The sequence below is a fragment of the Hippoglossus hippoglossus genome, chromosome 6 (assembly GCF_009819705.1).
Source record: "Hippoglossus hippoglossus isolate fHipHip1 chromosome 6, fHipHip1.pri, whole genome shotgun sequence".
Lineage (NCBI taxonomy): Eukaryota > Metazoa > Chordata > Actinopteri > Pleuronectiformes > Pleuronectidae > Hippoglossus > Hippoglossus hippoglossus.
The window spans coordinates 13,148,852-13,167,503 of NC_047156.1; the positions used below are offsets into that span (position 1 = coordinate 13,148,852).

The window sequence follows — 18,652 nt, forward strand, 5'->3', positions numbered from 1 at the left end:
GAAGATGCTCGATGACTAAATCAGAGGTAAGCAGAGGTTGAACACTGCACATCCAGTCATGAGGGGGCCGGAAACATGACCCCTATGCGAACGATGCTCTCTGCTGGACGTGTAAACAGGAAACTGATGACACATTTGACGACCTTTTGATAATATGTCAGTGTTGTGGTAACGGCTTGTGCTGTTATCCAAATGAGGCCAAAAGACATGAGAAAATACAGTTTTGATGTCATTGAGCAGAGGACAGCAGGAACACTCCCTCTACACTTGGCATGTATTATTTACTTCTGCCATGGAGATGATGTTTTCATTAGCGTTTGTTTGTTAGCTAGCAAGATTGTAAAATAAACTACCAAACCAATTTCCATAAAACTTGGTGGAAGGATGTGATATGGGTCAGGGTAGAATATATATGAGTTTGGTTTGGATCCGGATAAGGAGGGCGAATCCAGGATATTTCCCCCCCACACTTTCTTTAACATTACGAAATCGAGGGTTTTCAGCATTTTCTCAAAGAATAGTTCATCGATCTTAATGAAGTAAATCAGGCATATTAAGGGAACTTTAGCTATGAGTGTGTGAAACTTGTAGTGCAGAAACAAATAAAAATCTGGACGATGTTAATTTAAAGGTAGTTTCATAAGGGGTACACCAAGGAACAATGCATGTTAATTAATATGTGTACATAAGTCCAACATGTAAATGTGCCAGATTTAGCCATGCAGACTAGTTTTCATCTGCAGTCCACGGCAGGTTGATGGAAAAAAAACACAGAAGTACATATACAGTTCTGTGCATGTTAGTGTACGTTACATTAACAATGACCATATGAGGTCAAATGATCTACTGGCTGGAAAAGAATCAGTTTGTGAAGACAGAAAAATGAACAAATGCATATCTACTGTAAAAAAATCATATTTAAAGAATATTCCATTTAAATCAATGTTGGTATTTAACTCTTATTGGTATGAATGTCTATAAAGAGGTTTGCTGTTACAGCTTAGATTCCTCATCATCTCACAGAAGGGAAAAATATCTTCAAAGGGGTTGAACCTGCATCTCATAAATGAAAACTCTCTGGAACTTGTGGTATGTGAACATGTCTTCTTCACCAGCCTCCTATAACACACTTATATGCATCATAGTTTTAAAATGAGCTGAATGCAAATTTAATGTGTACACATCTCTGAGAAGCTGCGCCGCTGCCTCACTCGGTTCAGTTTTATCCTCCACTATTTGAAGTGGCACGTCTCAAATGGAATTGCAAATCGAGTGTAAATTTAACCAGGACCTGCCATCGGGCATCTTTTATCAAGAGGATAGTTTTCAGTTTATTTCCTTATCATGCAGCTGAACAGGGAAAAGTGGAATTATCACTCACATAAAGTGAGTTTAAGTTAAGTCCGTAAGAAGATTTATTTGCATAAGCGCACACAGTCACAGCAGCTTCCTGCGGAACAGCCGCTGATGAAAAGAGCTTGTTGAGGGAATAAAACTACCAGCGGATGTTGCTGAGGTCTTCATCCCTGTAATTTCTTATGGATTATGTATATTTTCACATATTAATACACATGTTAGGTATTAACCTAAATACCTACTGTAATATCTGGCTCCTCTGAAATGATTCAACCCTCAAAAGTCTCTCTTTTCAAAGTGTTTGGCATTAAAACACTGAGATAACTTAACATACAAGAAAATTCTGTTTTTCCCCTTTGTGTAAGTTCTGTTGGTTATTGGGACTAAGTGAACATCTTAATAATGAAGTTTGTCATTTAACAAAATGTTCTCACTTTAGGATCAATTGTCACTTTACAGCTTGAAGGAGTTCAGTGTCTATTAAGACAAAGTCAGGTTTTACTGAGACACAGAGGATTTAGCATTTTAACAGACTCTCATGAGAAAACTATTTCTCTATAATAACATACATTTCTAAAACCCACATGATTCTAAAAATACTGTAAGTGCATTAAATGTTTATGGATTTTAATATTGTCTCTGTTTTTGTTATATATATGTATATATTGATTAGTTGTCGAATTACTTCCTTCTCAGTTTCATGCATTGTGATTGAAAACATTGTAACACTGTAACATTTGTTGCTTTGGCTACTCCCAATCACGAATCGTTCCCCACGCATTAATTCATGTGTTTTTCACTTTGGGGTTATGTGCATCTTGTAATAAATAATAAATACCACACGATATCATTTATGTGGCATTTTTTTCTATAACATAACATACATGTGTGTATTTTCAATTATGGAATTGCATGGCGTGTTTTATCTGTTTTAATAAGTCAGGGCCATATTACAGTAACCACAGAGTACTTTCACAGTTAATGTAGCAGTAAACAAGGGTAAAGGGTAATAACTACAAATACAGACATTAACAACTTATGTACAATAAAACAAAAGTCAGAGTTTGGCCTATCGTTTTCTATATTATGTACAAATTTCACGTCATGTTATAAAAACTATTATACACAACATGGAAACAACCATACGTTTGAAATCACATCATCTTGGAGCTTCCAGCCTCAGAATTATCTTATTTACAAGATAAGAGAGGAACTTATTTTAGCAGATATCATATGGGTGGTTTATGTGTGAAGGTTTCACTGCTGCAGTTTAAATAAACTGCTTCAATCTATGAGGCTGTAAAGTGCAGAAGAAATCAGAGCCTTCATGAAATAAAACATAAATCAGCTGTAGCACATTTAGATGTTGAAATGTAACCTGCTTGATCTTATTTGATTTATAGTATTTTCCTTCATGTGATACATACAAGACCCCAACACACAAGAACACAGAGGCGTGTTCCAGTCAGACAACCAACCAATTACCCAAGGGCTTGTTTTCGGTTCAGCCAATCAGCATCCAGTATGACTCCTTGGGGTTTTCTGTTTACAGACAAAATAAAGTGGAAGACATTTATTGAAATCTACTTCCCTCTTGTGGCTGCTGTCAATATTGCAGCAGGAAAAAAAGAGCCTTATACAAATATACTCACATGAAAAACAAAAAACAAAGCCACAATACCACATATATATAACTCTCATATATATATATATATATATATACATTCAATTTGAACACTTTACTACAATGGGAAGTATACAATGTAAAGTATCAAAAGTATAAGTACTGTGAGATCTAATTGGGCTAATGTTATATCATATCATCAGATGTTACTATACTGATGCAATAATATTTTTGTTTTAACTGGCTGTGGTGAATTGTATACAATAGGTAGTTTAATATTTGATAGTGAACCATATTTTATAAGCTTGTCAGTTTTTAATGTAAAATATTTAATTTGAAAAGTACTGAAAAGAATACTTCTCTCTAAATTGTATTGAATGTATAAAGTATTTTAATATACAAATACTTGGTAAGCAACAAGTTTCCCATATTAAAGTTGTAAGTATACTGTACTGTACAACTTGAGTAAGTAAACTATACAAATATACAGAAAAAAGACCAAAAATAAGCTTATGGCAAAATGTGAGAAAAATCTATTCGCTGATTATGATAACACAACAGCAATAAAAACAACACCTATTACACTAGACTAATATTAAAGCAAATATGAAACTATTTGGACTTTCAGGGATCTTTTCTGTTGTTCACATCAATATTTTAAGGTCGTAGGTCCGTCGGACTCATTCTTGTCACCTTGTCAAGAATCGTTAACATGGATTCAAGGATGCACTGGTGGTCAAAAGTGAATGTGACCTCTCAGGAGCACTGACGGTGGGAGGCCCTATTGTATTTCGAAGGATTTGTATTTCCCTTTTGGGGCTTTTTCAGGGCCTAGACATGCTCAAATTGTTACAATTGGAAAAAGCAACAGGAAGCCCGCCATTTTGACTTTAGTGGCCATATTGGCCATTTTCCACATTTTTACTTTGATGTACTTGTCCCAGGGCTTTCATCAGATCAACTTCATATGGAGATGCGTGTCATCACAACAAGATGGAGATGAAAACTACCTCAAAGATCGATATTTCGTCACACGGTGTGACCGTGGCGTGGCGTCAAAGTTTGATTACACGCCATCAAAACACGAGGTTCTGTACTTTTTAGTTACTTTTGTACTTTTAGTTACTTTTTAGTTACTTTTGTACTTTTAGTTACTTTTGTACTTTTAGTTACTTTTTAGTTACTTTGGTACTTTTAGTTACTTTTTAGTTACTTTTGTACATTTAGTTACTTTTTAGTTACTTTTGTACTTTTAGTTACTTTTTAGTTACTTTTGTACTTTTAGTTACTTTTTAGTTACTTTGGTACTTTTAGTTACTTTCGTACTTTTTAGTTACTTTCGTACTTTTAGTTACTTTTTAGTTACTTTTGTACTTTTAGTTACTTTTTAGTTACTTTTGTACTTTTAGTTACTTTTGTACTTACTTTTGTGTATCCCAAAGGATATTTTAGCTGAGCTTGTTCACAAAAAATCTCCCATGTGCAATGTTTCCTGTGGTGCTGTAAACTGACCTGCTGCAACTGATGCTGTCACTCATCTGTCATAATCACCATGCATGGTTATTTACATGGTTTTATTCTAACAAGTACTTTTTTTAGCTTTTGGAACAATTATGGCTAAAATATGATATTGAGAATTGCATCTAAATTGTATTTGATGTCTGTAAATCACCTTGTGACCCTTTTGTGTCTCATTAAAGGTCATACTTCTTCTAACCTGTTAAAGGCCTCGTCCAGATCTTCACAGTCACAGCAGCATCCGTACTGGTAGATATCACACTCGCAGCAGCACATGGGATCATCTGGCTCCGGAGGCTTTAACTTCTCCCATTTCATTATGGCTTCCTGAAGTTCACAGGGCAACTTCATTCTCTGGAGCGATGCACAAATGAGCTACACCATTAAAACAAACTATTAGTGCAGGGAACATATCTATGGAAATGTACTGACAGAATCTATAACACAAAAACACACACACACAATAGTAATTATAGAGGGTTTACTTTACATCTGAATTGGCAGTAATATTTCATCTATCTTACTGTCGATAATGATATAAAACCACTTATCAATTAAAAGCAACTAATTAGGGCCCAAGCACCAAACGGTGGGAGGCCCTATTGATCGCTCTCTCCACTCTAACTGCAACAGGCTTCAAAATGCCTGTGCTCGGGCCCGTTAGTGCTACAACGTCGCCCGAGTTATGATTTGATTTCAATCACATGTCACTTTTTTGTCATTTTATTGTAAAGCATTTTTTTGCTCTCGAAAGATGTTTGAGCTACAAATAAAATCTACTTTCTTCCTTACAAACATCCTGCAGCGGAAACATGTTGAAGCCATTTGTATCCATGAGGTCAAAGGTCAAACTCATAATGAAGTTTTAGATTTAAGATGTAATACCAGTGACATAAAGTGACACCACACTTGCCTGGTCGGCGGAAGGTTACGAACACGAGACGGTGTCTTCAGTCTAATTTCATTCACTTTGTTGCCCTGAAGCGGTTTCTTGGTTCGTTGCGCACAGAGGCGCGTGGGTCAGAGCCACAGACCGAGAGCACGTGACGGAGCCACCACTGCTGCTTGTGTTGTTGTTGTTGTGGTGGTTGATTGGTTTTCTCCGCCCACATGTGAGCGCTATAATAACCCGTGTCTGTGCGCCCTGCAGCAGCAGCAGCGGCACAGCAGCAGCCTCCTCCGGCGCACATGGAGCACAGCGGCGCGGCGCAGCTGTTTCACTGAGCATGGAGGCAAACATTGTGGTTCTGGGGACCGAGAGCGTCGGGAAGTCAGGTAAAAAACAGGAGATCCACGGATATACAGTTGGAGGTTCACGTGTGTGTGTGTCTGTTACTCACGGTGAGTTTAATGCTGTTGTGTTTTTCAGCGCTCACTGTGCGTCTTTTAACCCGGAGATTCATTGGAGAGTATGGAGACATTGGTAAGTTCCATACATCTCTACTGAAACCTCTGTAACTTTGCTCTGCTTCACTTTATTACAGAATAATGGCACAGATCACATTGTGCTGAGTTAGTGGTGGTTTGAGCAACAGCTGCATGATTCCAAAGAGATTCAATCTATAATATGAATTTGTTTTAAGATAAGAAATCTTTCATTTATGTTGTGTTCCAGTCTTTATTTACTCTGACTGAGTCACATACACCTATGTTAACTTTTTATATAGATAACAATACTATTCATAGACTGGTTGCAGAGATGTACTATATGGTATGTTATGTATTGATTTTGAGCATGTGAGGCCTGGGGAAAGTTCATTAACTTTCTTTGTCTTGCAGAATCCATCTACAGTCACAGTTTCACGGTGGATGGGAGAGAGATCACTCTCAATATTTGGGATTTACCATATTCTGAGGTAATGATACACTGAGTTTAATGTCAATAACTTTTGGTTTTCATGCTGTTTTATTCTGCTGACTTGACAAAGGTAGAAATACTCCTTAAATTGTCAAGTTATATAAAATTAGAAATATTATAATGTAAAAATACCCCATTACAAGTTAACTTTCTGCACTAAAAACTGTATTTAAGTGAAAATAATTTAAAATTGGTATCAAATTTTCATTTCTGACAATTCAGTTATATTAATACATATTTTTAAATGCTGTTTTTTCATTATTGAAATCTTGACATAAGCTTTATAGCCTAAACGTTGCAGCTGGTGGGGATGATAAACTCTTTTCATACCATTGTGTTAATGTATCGGTAACAAAAGGGAAAAAACATACTTGTACTGACATAAAGTACTTGAGTAAATATCCTTAGTTACTTTTCAAGAAGGGTTGTTGCTTTAGATTAAATTAGACGTGTGACTTTACAGGACTCGTCCACGGAGACGTCACTCTTTGAGAAGAAGGTCCAGTGGGCAGACGGCTACATCCTTGTCTACAGCATCTGTGACAGGGCGAGTTTCAACAGCGTCAGCAGGCTCATTCAGACCATCAGGTCTGCCAAAGACTACCTCAACGCGGACAAAGTGCCCATTGTGATTGTGGGTAACAAGAGGGACCTGCACCACAGGCGGACAGTGCTTAGCGAGGAGGGCCGGCTCCTGGCCCTCAACACAGACTGCCACTTCTACGAGGTGTCAGCGGCCGAGAACTACCACAGTGTGCTCATGGCGTTTCAGGGGCTGGTGGACAGGATGAAGGACGGCAAGCTGGCCGCCAAGAGGCCTCTGGGGCTCAAGGGAATAGTGAAGAGCATGTCAGCGGTGTTTGCCAGGAGACGGATAGACTCCATTTAGTCAGAGCACGACGGAAGAGGAAGAAGTTTTCTATGAAACTGTATCTTGCTGTATTTATATGACAGTCTGTCAGTGAGCTGTTACCAGGTGTGCCATATGTTCCTGTGCCTAATGGAGCCTCCAGACGCAGAGACACCACAGAGACAATTAAAAAGTGAAGTTAAACTTCAGAGAAGAAACAAGCCATTAAAATTCAGAGAAACGTGAAATGTTACAGAAGCGACAGATGTTTTCGAAGACAGGTTATTAGCTTGACACTTTGAGCTTCGCAAGACTGATGAAATGACACGATTAATCCTTGTCATGTAACATATATTTGGGTGCAACAAATATGCAATATGTTTAAATGATGTTTTAAAGATTGTAATAAAACCTATTCACAAATGAAAAGGTGCTTTTATTTTTGCTGCATATGCCACAGATATTAGAATGAAAAAAAAAAAAAAATTGAATCCACAAGGGAACCTTTGAAAAAATGTCCTGCTCAATTCGATAATTAATTCATAAAACTGATATATATATATATATATGTATGTATGTATGTTACTGACATAAATATTTATCGATCAGTTTTATGTATTCATTGATCTACATGAGGAAATACTCACACATCAGAAAGAGTTAGATAGATTGTCAGCTCTAGATCTGCAAACCATCATTTGAGACAAGAGTCTTGCTCAAGGGCAATTAAACAGACACTAAGGGACAGGGATGACTTGATTATAATGATTATATCACCCTATCATCACAATAACATGTCTCTACAGCAAAACCTAATAGGTTTTGGGATTCTTGCAATTAGTCAACTGCAGATTTACGTAGCTTCTTGCCTTCTTCCTGTACTGAATCATTGATTGTTGATTCCATGCATTTATCACACATTCATCGTACACTGCAGCCTCAAAGTTATCACCTTGGTAGCAGGTACATATTTGCAGAGTCTATAGCTGAGAGTAAAATCCTTATTTGTGCCAACATGTGGAATCTTTGATGAAGACAGGGGGGGAATGATCCTGCTGAGGCTCATGAATCAGTCAGAAAACCTTCAGTGGATGTGTCTCCTCTGAGCCTAGAGCAGGTTTGTGTCTCTTCTGACTCGGAACACAAACAAACTGACAAACAGCAGCAGCCGTGCTCATATTTCACACAAGATTTCTCTGGATGTTGAGTCCAGGATCACAGACTTTTATCAATTTAACATGTTCTAATAGCAGCAGTCAAACATTTATCAAAGCCGCTATAATCAATGTTTTCATAATAATTGTACTTAATGTGACAGACGACTGTCGGCTCGGCTTCACTGAGCTTTGTGGTGGATTTGAACTCAATGTTTATGTTCTGCAACTCTTTTTAAGTGACAAAGCTTGAAACCCCCCCTGGATGCCACCTGCTGGCCATTAAACACACGCGCACGCACACGCACACAGAAACACACACCCACACGACTGGTGAGCACAGATACTGTGTGGATCTGAAAGAATTGGACTCACATTCCCAAGGTGGTCAAAAACATGACTGCAAGAGAATGATAATGTTGCTGTACAACTGCTGGATGTGTAAATGAGCAGCGAACAAGTTCAACATTTAAAAGGTGATTGACGGCATATGAACCTTTTGTTATTGCAGGTTTTAGGTCCTGAGGTGAAAACATTTATAGTGGTTCGAAAATTAGATTTAATGTTTTGCATACATTGGCCCGAAAACAGTTTGCAAACAGGGATAAATGCAGGTTTAATGAGCTGAAAGAGCTTATCCAGATCTGAAACTCTGTAATAATATTGATAATAACAATGATCGTCTCCATCACCTATTGATCTCCCTCCTTCATGTTAATAGATGGGACATGGACCAAACTAAAAAAATCTAAGTACACATCAAATTTTTTTCCAAAAATGGTTTATGTCCTTTTAGGTTCAAGTGCTATTTCTTGTAGTAAGTTGGGTTTTAATTAGTTATTTGATGCAGAAAACGAGGTGCTATGATCGACAGATGAGATTGGCTCCCAATTGGTCGATACTGTGGCTCCATCCCTGATTTCTTTGCTCAAACTCTGTCTCCAAATGTGCAAGATGGCGGCGTTCGTAAGTAAGTTGTGATTTGGCATTTATCAAATAAAGTTGAATTCATAAGAATGAATGCCCACTGAAAACTATAGGCTATAATGAATGGAGTTGTCCATGGAGAAACATCCCTGTAAAACATCCACAAGTAGACAGATTGCCCTGAAAACAAAATCCTCTAATTCATCGCTCGTCTGCTCCGGTAAACTTGGTCTGACCCTCAACATTAGCAGAATCGTCTATCCCCTTTCCCCCTCCCCTCAACCTCTGCCGTTAGGTGTCAGGACGATGTCCATCTTTGTGGCTATAAGGCTGCAGCATGGGGGGGCAAATGGCAGATAAGCTGGTGCCAGCTCCCCCTCTCTTCTATTCTTGTGTATAAGGAATCTGACAGGAACAAGGCACAGGTTAACAAAGTAAGACTGGGGCAGTCTGGCCCCTGCAGGTTCTCGTCACAGTCCCTGACCCCGCAGGGCTGCTTCGCAACAGGACCCAGACTATAGAAAGAAGCCCCGACACAGATGTTTCACCTGAAAGAGCCGGCATCAGCTTCACTGGAGCTCAAATGATGAGCTTTCACAATGACACACACACAGAGAACGAACAACACTCCTGAAGGAAAACATTAAACATGGACACGAGACATTTGCAAAGCCCAGCTTTTAGTTTGAGATGAAAAAGATGTTGGATACAATTAAAGAAGAGATGGACTGTGTTACCACTTTTCATGTCATTGCATGAGGATGGTGAATTAAATACAATTATCAGTGTAATTGCTATAATATTCAAATCTTGATTCAGAACCCTTGAGTTGAAACATGCTTTCCCTAAAAGGTTATTTTGTGCCACAGAAGATACTTGAGACTTGTACGAGATGCACCCAATGATAACTGAAATGCATTTAAGCAAGATCGACCATTTATATTTATTTATTATATATTATATACCAACAATTGTTGTATCATATATTGATTTACATATAAATATGTGATATCACTGTTACATTTTCCAGCATTGGAAGCACAATAGTTTCTTTAGACCGTTTAAGCTTGGCTCATTATTCTTATCGGACCACACTGGTTTTCTGATGGGGGATGGTAGCGACACACTGTGGTGGTGATCAAATGTCCGGCCTTCTAACACTATTATGCTGCAACCCATGAGTATGGGTTACTTAAACATAGACTAACTCACCACCTTTTACATGCATAACATGCATTCTTCACTCAGTCAAAGACAGCGATCCATTTCCTTTTCAAATATTGATGATACTGATTAATAAAAGACGAAAAAGTCAACATATACATTTTGTTAAATTCTTCACGTTACAATTTATATATTGATCAAATGCCAGGACTTTAGAGTCTTTAGTTTAATATCAAATTATGTTTTTTCAGTACAGTTATTATGTGTTTCTACTTCCCACAACATTCAATGAACTACATCACACCCACACCCACACCAACATGTAAGGGAAAGACTGGGCTGATAGTGACATGAAATAAAATGGGGCAATGATAAGATCATTTCTATTTTTTATGTATATTAATTCTAAACAAAAGAAAATCATGTATTCCTCTATATCTCCAAACCTCTCTCAAAGCAAAAGACATTTCTTGGTACAAGCTATTTCTCGTGGTGGGGGACATGTTTTCATTGCTCCCAGTGTAAATGACACTGCTGGTAACACATTCAAATTGACGTATCATGACTCTCACCTCTGCACATGTAGTTAAATAATAACTAAACCACTGGACCTTGTCTGAATGCTTGGAGTCAAAGTCACACAACTCACTGTGGGGAAGAATTAGATAAGTAACCAAGAAAGTTAAAATGTTTCATCTTAAGGTTCCTCAGAAAGTGCACAAGGCCTTACAAAAAATACAGATAAAACAATGAGGCTACTAACAGTCGTTCTAATTAGTTTAGACATTCTAATTACTTAATAAGTATTAACTGACAACACAGTGCATGATTTTCCCCGAAGTTTCTGAGCTGAGCATCTAAAATTGCGTCATATGAAGATAATTTGTTGTGGAGGTTTTATGTGAGAGCTCTGCCTGCAGGTTTATCACACTGTGGCTTCAAAAAAACAGCAACAAGAAAATACATTTCTTAAAAACAAGGAATATAAACAGTTAGAGAAGTTTTCTCTATTCTCTGACTGAGCAGCTTTGACTTCCAGACCCTGGAGACAGAAATACTATATGACACATCTATCAATATCGCACAGCTTCAGGTCCCATTGTGGACCTCTCTGCTCTGTGTTTCCTTCCAGTCAGTTTTAAAGAGACATCTCCGATCAATGCAGTAACACATTGTAATTTTCTTTTGCCTTATTAAATAGAAGTGGGCCTTATTTCATTACTGGGTAAGCAACTTAAAAAGAATGGGCTAGCAGGTCGGCGAGTTCAGGGACTTGGTAAACAAAGATATAAAACAGAGAGAAGGGGAAACTCAGAGTTGATTCATCAAATCAAAACCTTGTGCTTCATGTAAAAAATTATATCTGACAGCATACAAATGAATAAATGTGGACTATAATGTCTAATGTGTGTTTTTATATTTACAATTATCATTGTACTGATGAGCTAATACCTCTCACTGAGCTAATACCTCTCACATTTCTAATAAAATAATAATTAATCATTTGATCAATTAAATAATTAATCAAGTTACTAAAGAATCATGTTTTCAATAAATACTATTAATAAATACTCAGGAACTGGGGAAACCAGAGGATAAAATAACAATCGAAACATCGAGTCAAAAATTCAATGACAGAAAAAATTCACTGTGGAAAATAAGATGATGATAAAATACTAAAAGATGGAGGAGATGTATTAAAGGGGGTAAAAATGTAAATAAATCACAGGGTGTTAGAATAAAACAATGTAGGAAATAAAAAGTACAACACAATTATAAAGCAAGTTGTAAAGCTGAATACAAATGGACAAATAATTAAAAATATAGTTCAATCTAAAGCTAGACTAAAAAGGTAGGCCTTAAATTCGGGTTTAAAAACATCATCTCAGGTCTTCAGAGAGGATGTGGGACGTCACTCCCAGAAGACGCAAGAGTCCCAGAACGTTTAGAGACAACTCTGAAGATCAGGTAGGACCGAGCTTTTTTAAACCAATGAAAGGGTGTTAAGATAAATTCTGAAGTAGACAGGGCAACCGGTGCAGAGACCTAATGTTTGCTTTCTATCTGGTCTGAGTCAACACGTGTGCAGCCCTGTGTTGAAGCAATTGTAGTTGAGATATATTCTCCTTAGGGAGACCAGAGAGCAGAGTATACAACAGTAAATCATATAGGTAATTAAAATGTGCACTAGTGTCTCTGTATTGTCTCGGGAGAAAAAGTTTCATTGTTGCAGAAACGTTCTTCAGATAATAAAATTGATTCTTGGTGAGGATTTATGTTGGCTCAAAACTGATCTGAGTTAAAGGTGACTCCGATTTTTTATTGGCTTTCTCTCTTTTCAGTACCAAGGACAAAGACTTCAGTTTTGTAATGATTGAGCTGTAGAAATAATCTGCCTCCCAAGTGCCAAGTGGCAGTATTGTTAAGCTTTACGAAATAAAAGAACTGATCTATTTTTGCTTTATTGAGATCATGGGCCATGGGAATGTTGTCTGAATTAAAGTAACATGAGTAGCCTTGAGGGGTTATTTGGACGTAAGGAATTAGTGTAGATTGCATAGAGAAGGGACCCCATCACACAGCCTTGAGGCACTCCTGTGGGAAGGCATTACGATAAGGATGTTCTCCTTTGCAAGACACACCCATGAAACACCCATATCACAGACTGTGCTTCAGCTGCGGCTGTCGTCAGGACTTGTGTCACAGATAACAGGGATTTTTCAGTGGAGTGGCGGTTCTTAAAGCCTAAATGATTTGGTTGAAAGAGGGTGTTCTTAAGGGGCTCTCACAGAACGCCCCTCTTGAACTGACTACTGATGACGGCCACCTCAGTTAAGAAGGAGCCAAATATTTCAGCTGAGAGGTTTATGCCTGTTGGAGGATTGAGATTTGATGATTGCGAAAATCAGTTTTGGCAGAACTGATGCTGGAGGAAAGTTGCTGTCTGATCCATTAGGAAATCATATTCGAGAACTAGACCGAAAAATTGTTTGTATACATAATTCATCCCTGCATGTTCATTTAGGATCTGTAAACATCATCTGACTCCTTCAGACACAATTTCATTTAGTGTCGGACAGGTTTTCAGCCAGTCTTTACATTTTATTGCTAATCAAAACTCATATACCCGCACAAACATATCGACAATCACTGGTTGTGGTTTGAGTGATGGTGGCCTGATGGTAAATGTTGACATTTTGCCCAACCGCTTGTGTTTATGTTTGTGTTTGCTACTTTAGAGGTTATCAATTTAGTTTCTATGCTAAAATAAATTGATTTGTTATCGGTTGTAGCTTCATATGTTCTGCAAAGCCAGTGGAGTGGTATAAGTCTTTTCATCTAACCTTCTGCAAGAGCTGAGTATTTCCCAAAATGTTAAACCATTCTTTAAAAAAGGGAAAGTGTAAGTCAGATTTAGGTTTTGACTACATAGTGACTTCAGATCACCTTTATAGGGATGAAATGCAGGGAATGTCGTCTGTAGCTAACAACCAGCAAGATCCTAATACCCGGGTTTCGGCTGAGTCACACCTGATCTCTTACCTTGGGGTGTTACAGCCTTAGTCAGCCTGACAATGACTTTTAGTTTCCTAATATAGGATTTACGCAGGGGGTCTAGAATGTGTGGAATGGAAAACGAACTCCAGTGCTCAATGAACCATTTCGTTAGGATTTAATAATACTCCCTTAACTGCTCAAAAATGTTAGCTATCCCTTTACTTATGCCCTTTTGCCTTTTGCAAAGCTCTCCCGCAAAGATTTAAGGACCCCCTGCAGCGCTCCACAGGTCAACAGCTTTCCAAATACGATTGTGGTGTGTACACACAGTAACCATAATCCCCCCCCCCCCACAGTGGTGAAAGGAGCTAAGGTTCAGAGTTCACTGGCATGTGGTACTTTTTCTAGTTAGAATTTAATGGCTTATCCGACTGGAACATTTACAGCACTTTTATGGATGAAAACTTTCTGATGTCAGATTTTTATTGCCCATGTTTTTTTTTCTTACTTTCAAACTATCAGTAAAGGCAGCAGGGAGCAGGTTTATATATACATGCTGTCAAATCATCTTTGACATGTATAGTAGCCATATAACACACATGACCCTGCAGACTTTTATGTCGGCATGTTGACGTGAATGTTGAAGGACTCTATATGGAAATGTCTTCTTACATTTATCCTTCAGACACTTGTCACACCTCTCTTCAGTCTTAAGCCTTCAACTCCTGAACAACAGAAGTCACCACATCATTACGTTAGACACCTGAGTGTACTTTTAGCACAATATGATGCATAACCATCCACGAACGGCTCATTATCAGTTTCTCAACTTAAATGATGATTGAAAATAGTTATAATTTACTGAATTTCTCCCGTCAAGGATAATTAGATAGTAATTTAGACAATTAGTTGTGATGCATCTAAATGCAACACAACTAACGCGATCCTGTTGACAGGAGATAACTTGCCTGTCTGGACCTTTAACAACCTGATGCTCCACCGAGTGCTCATGTCTGGAGGGCAGAGCCGAGCTGACAATGGTTTGATTCGATACAAAATGAGTGATTGAGCTGCGAAAATGTTTCCTCCTACGTGAGGGGTTCACATGGAGGGGAAGTGAGACATATTCACACACGTGAGCCACTGAATTCAATCAGGTGTGGGTTTGAGTGACTCATCACTACATAATGGGTAAAGGAAGGTTTACTTGGTGCCCCGACTGTAGAAGACGCTGCCTGCAGTGGATGGAAGAAGATGGCTGGATTTATACGGAGACACACACAGAACTGTATGTTTCTTAAAAGGAAATTGATCAGAAAACAGGTCATGTGAGTGGGTTTTTCAAAAGCAAATATTGTATGTATATTCTTATGATGTCCTTTTAGGTGTTTATACAGACTTCAGACTTTATTTGTAGATCATTTTTTATTCAAATAATGTAGCACCCACCAATGCACTGAGCAATAACAATAATTACAGGAAATGAGAAAACGCTGTTATAAAGGCCAAATTTGCTTTAAAGAACGCAGATGCATAAAATTATAACAATAAAATAATAAAATACCAAAAGAGATAAAGAAAAGATGAAGATGAAATAATAAAGATAAAACAATAACGCTAAAATAAAAAAGAGAGATGTTTCAAGTCGGTAAAATAAGAAATAAGAAGTAAGACAGACAGACAGACATATTCCAGAAAATAAAAATAGTATGAAAGCAATTCCAAGTAAAATAATCTAAAATGTATAAATAAATAAATATAAATGACTAATAATGAAATAAAATCCAATTAAAAGCCTGACTGCAAAAGGTTACATTTGCTTTCTGAAATAACAATATTCTCTGCTGACCTCAGGTCTTCTGGAAGGATTTTCAGAGATGTGAACCACAGTAATAAAAAGCAGCTCTGTGGGAGTTTATGTTCCGGGAAGGAATTAAAATGCCACTTTCAGAAGACCTGAGGTTTCTACATGGTGGATAGAAACAAGTCTGATGAACAAGGCTTTAGGAACCAATAAAAGTGGTATATTCCTCTGAGGTATAGACAAGGAAGCAGAGCATCACAGCAGTTGATCCTGCAGGTAATAAATACGTGCAGTTGTGTCTCTGTGTTGGTTTGAGAAAGAGAGACTCACAAGGGAAATGCTGCCGAGGTAGAAAGGTCTTAAATCCACAAATGGTTACACATTCGCAACAATACAGTTATTCAACTTCTTGCTGAGTTTAAAAAATGTCTATTAAAATATATGCATCTATCACCTGTTATCTGACTTAGTAAAGGTTGTTTTAGCCTGAATTTAGCCTTTAAGTGTGGCTTGGGTGCATCTGCTTTACCTCATATCCAGTTTACATACAACATCCTTCACACATACTGTCAACATGCATATATACTGTACATGTTAACACTCCTGGCTGACGGCCAGGCTGATGTCACTGCAGGGTTCCCATGTTGTGTAACACCCCCTTTGTTCAAATATATATCCTGTGAAGGATGCTGAGAAAAGGGGAGTTGCAGGGAATGTGTACTGAATGTGAAGAATGCTATTGACGTGCATTTACAAAGAATTCCTCTGAGAGTCACGTACAGGGTCACGCAGCAGGACGTCCATTAGGGGTTTAAATATTATGGAAACCAACAGCCAACAGGATTAAAATAATAGCAAGGTAGATATGTAGTGGGTATTATTAGTAATGAGTGAAGGCCAAGTAATAAAGTTTCCTCATTTTAAGAAGAGCAATTGTTCCTCTTACATCACAGAGTTAAATGATGTGATTTCCTTGTGCCAAAGGCAGGGAAACAGTTTGCACTGATTACTGAATGACGAGGGTAGATGAAAACACCCAGTTGTATTAATGAAAAGGCAAATGTTCTTACTTAACTAGTATAAATAAATACTAATATCAAGTCTTTCAAGTGCCAGAGCACTTCCCATAGTTGGACCGGCCACAGGAAGAACAGGAACAAATCCCTGGCTGGCTTCACCCATTGGGCTTGGGGACAGTAAAACAATTCATAAGGTTTTATTCCAGCAGATACAATAAGTCCAGGGCTGTTTGATCCCAGTCTGACTAACAGCGGCTCTCTCCATCCATGTGAATATCTGTCCGAGGTTGACTCTTCTTTTACAAAATTTTCTATCATTTTCCCTCTTAGACTTCTTTGCTTCCACCAACAACAGTTTATTTATTTTGCTGTTACTCTGGTTATTCTGACAATTACCTGGAGAAAGTGACTGAAAGCTACCAAGGAAAACAAAAGCACCATCTTCTTTCTGTTTCGGTCAATTCCACGCCTGTTTATAGAGAACCAATCTAAATGTAGATTATATGATTATTCCAGAGCTATTTAGAATGTGCAAACAATGTTTACTTACTCATAAGGTGAAACAAAAAAAAACTTTTGTCATTCTAAGTAAAAGATTAGTTTGACATTTTGGGAAACACTTGCTGGCAGGGATTAAATTCTTCTTTGCAGATTGGAATCCGTCTGCATTCTTCTCTGCTGCCTCTGCTCTTTTTTATTTTTATGAAAATTTATGAGAAACAAATCCATGGTGGAAAAAAAAGGCTCCTCGGAAAAGGCAGATTAAAAAGATAAGCTATAAAAAGGTATATGGCCACCGGGCATAAACACTGGAGCATATGTTAACTACACAAGTTGCATATAGGCCCCCACTCACTACACAAGAGTTAGATACACCCGAGTTAGATGCGACGATTGACGCCACTTTATACCTTACCATAGTTAGCTTAGCTTAGCCTACTTTAGCATAGCATAAAGATGACGAAATCCACAATCCAAACACAAGCACATCTGAATTGATGCTGCATCTTATTTGTTTGCAAGTTTGAACTGAACTGAAATGAAAACTCTATTTTTCCAGAGCTTTGTGTTAAGCTAAGCTAACCAGTAGCTTTACACTGAAATGTCAGAAATGCAACAAAGTAAAAAAGCATATTTCAAGTCAGTTTAAGATCCTATTTTGAAAAATATGTAGTAAATGTTCGGATCTGGGATCTCACCACATTTATAAAAAATGTTAGAATTCCATGTCAACAGCCTGTCTAAAGTGGGCCACTAAAAGCCTGATCTGAGCACAACATTGTTTTACTGCACATGAATGATTTCTTTCAGTAATGTGAGCAGAACGCGACTGCTGGCTTGTTCTAATAATGACACACATGAGACAAGTGTGACCAGGTCCCTTAATTCGTGTTTGTGTGTCTGAGCGAGCTGATTGCCATCTGATCGTCAGCTCCACTGCACAGAGTGCTGTCCAGAGTCCAAAGGCGTAAGGTGGCGGGCGGTGGGCCAGCAGCCTTGACTCATGCTCCACACACACACACACACACACACACACACACACACACACACACACACACACACACACACACACACACACACACACACACACACACACACACACACACACACACACACACACACACCAGCTAATTGGGCGGAGCGGAGACAGCACTCAGCTGCTGGATGGGAAAAACAAAAGTGGGGCATTTCTGACTCTCCTCCTCCCATCTTCATTTAACGTCATTAGCTGACACATCTGATGATGGACAAATAAGATGAGGCGCCACACAACTGACCCAAATTCGTCAAGTTATGCCACAGATTTCGGCAACCACATCACTCATCGATGAAACATTTGAAAACTTTTTACACTCGTGCATAAAGGATGCAAACAACAA

At 38.1% G+C, this 18,652-nt stretch overlaps 1 protein-coding gene across 1 annotated transcript; it reads left to right on the top strand.

The window, feature by feature from the left end:
* The first annotated feature begins 5,523 nt into the window (after positions 1-5,523).
* Positions 5,524-7,635, top strand: si:dkeyp-59c12.1 (uncharacterized protein LOC555379 homolog). Its single transcript, XM_034589095.1, has 4 exons — positions 5,524-5,773; positions 5,868-5,921; positions 6,278-6,354; positions 6,820-7,635. Exons 1-4 carry the CDS (start codon positions 5,725-5,727, stop codon positions 7,243-7,245), a joined length of 606 nt encoding a protein of 201 aa, XP_034444986.1. The 5' UTR covers positions 5,524-5,724; the 3' UTR covers positions 7,246-7,635.
* Positions 7,636-18,652: the final 11,017 nt, after the last annotated feature.

Excerpts from the sequence above, each read along its gene's own strand:
- si:dkeyp-59c12.1 (XM_034589095.1), top strand. The coding sequence starts at position 5,725 with ATGGAGGCAAACATTGTGGTTCTGGGGACCGAGAGCGTCGGGAAGTCA. Across the intron at positions 5,922-6,277 it reads TGGAGAGTATGGAGACATTG|AATCCATCTACAGTCACAGT; the intron begins GTAAGTTCCATA and ends TTTGTCTTGCAG. Across the intron at positions 6,355-6,819 it reads GGGATTTACCATATTCTGAG|GACTCGTCCACGGAGACGTC; the intron begins GTAATGATACAC and ends GTGACTTTACAG.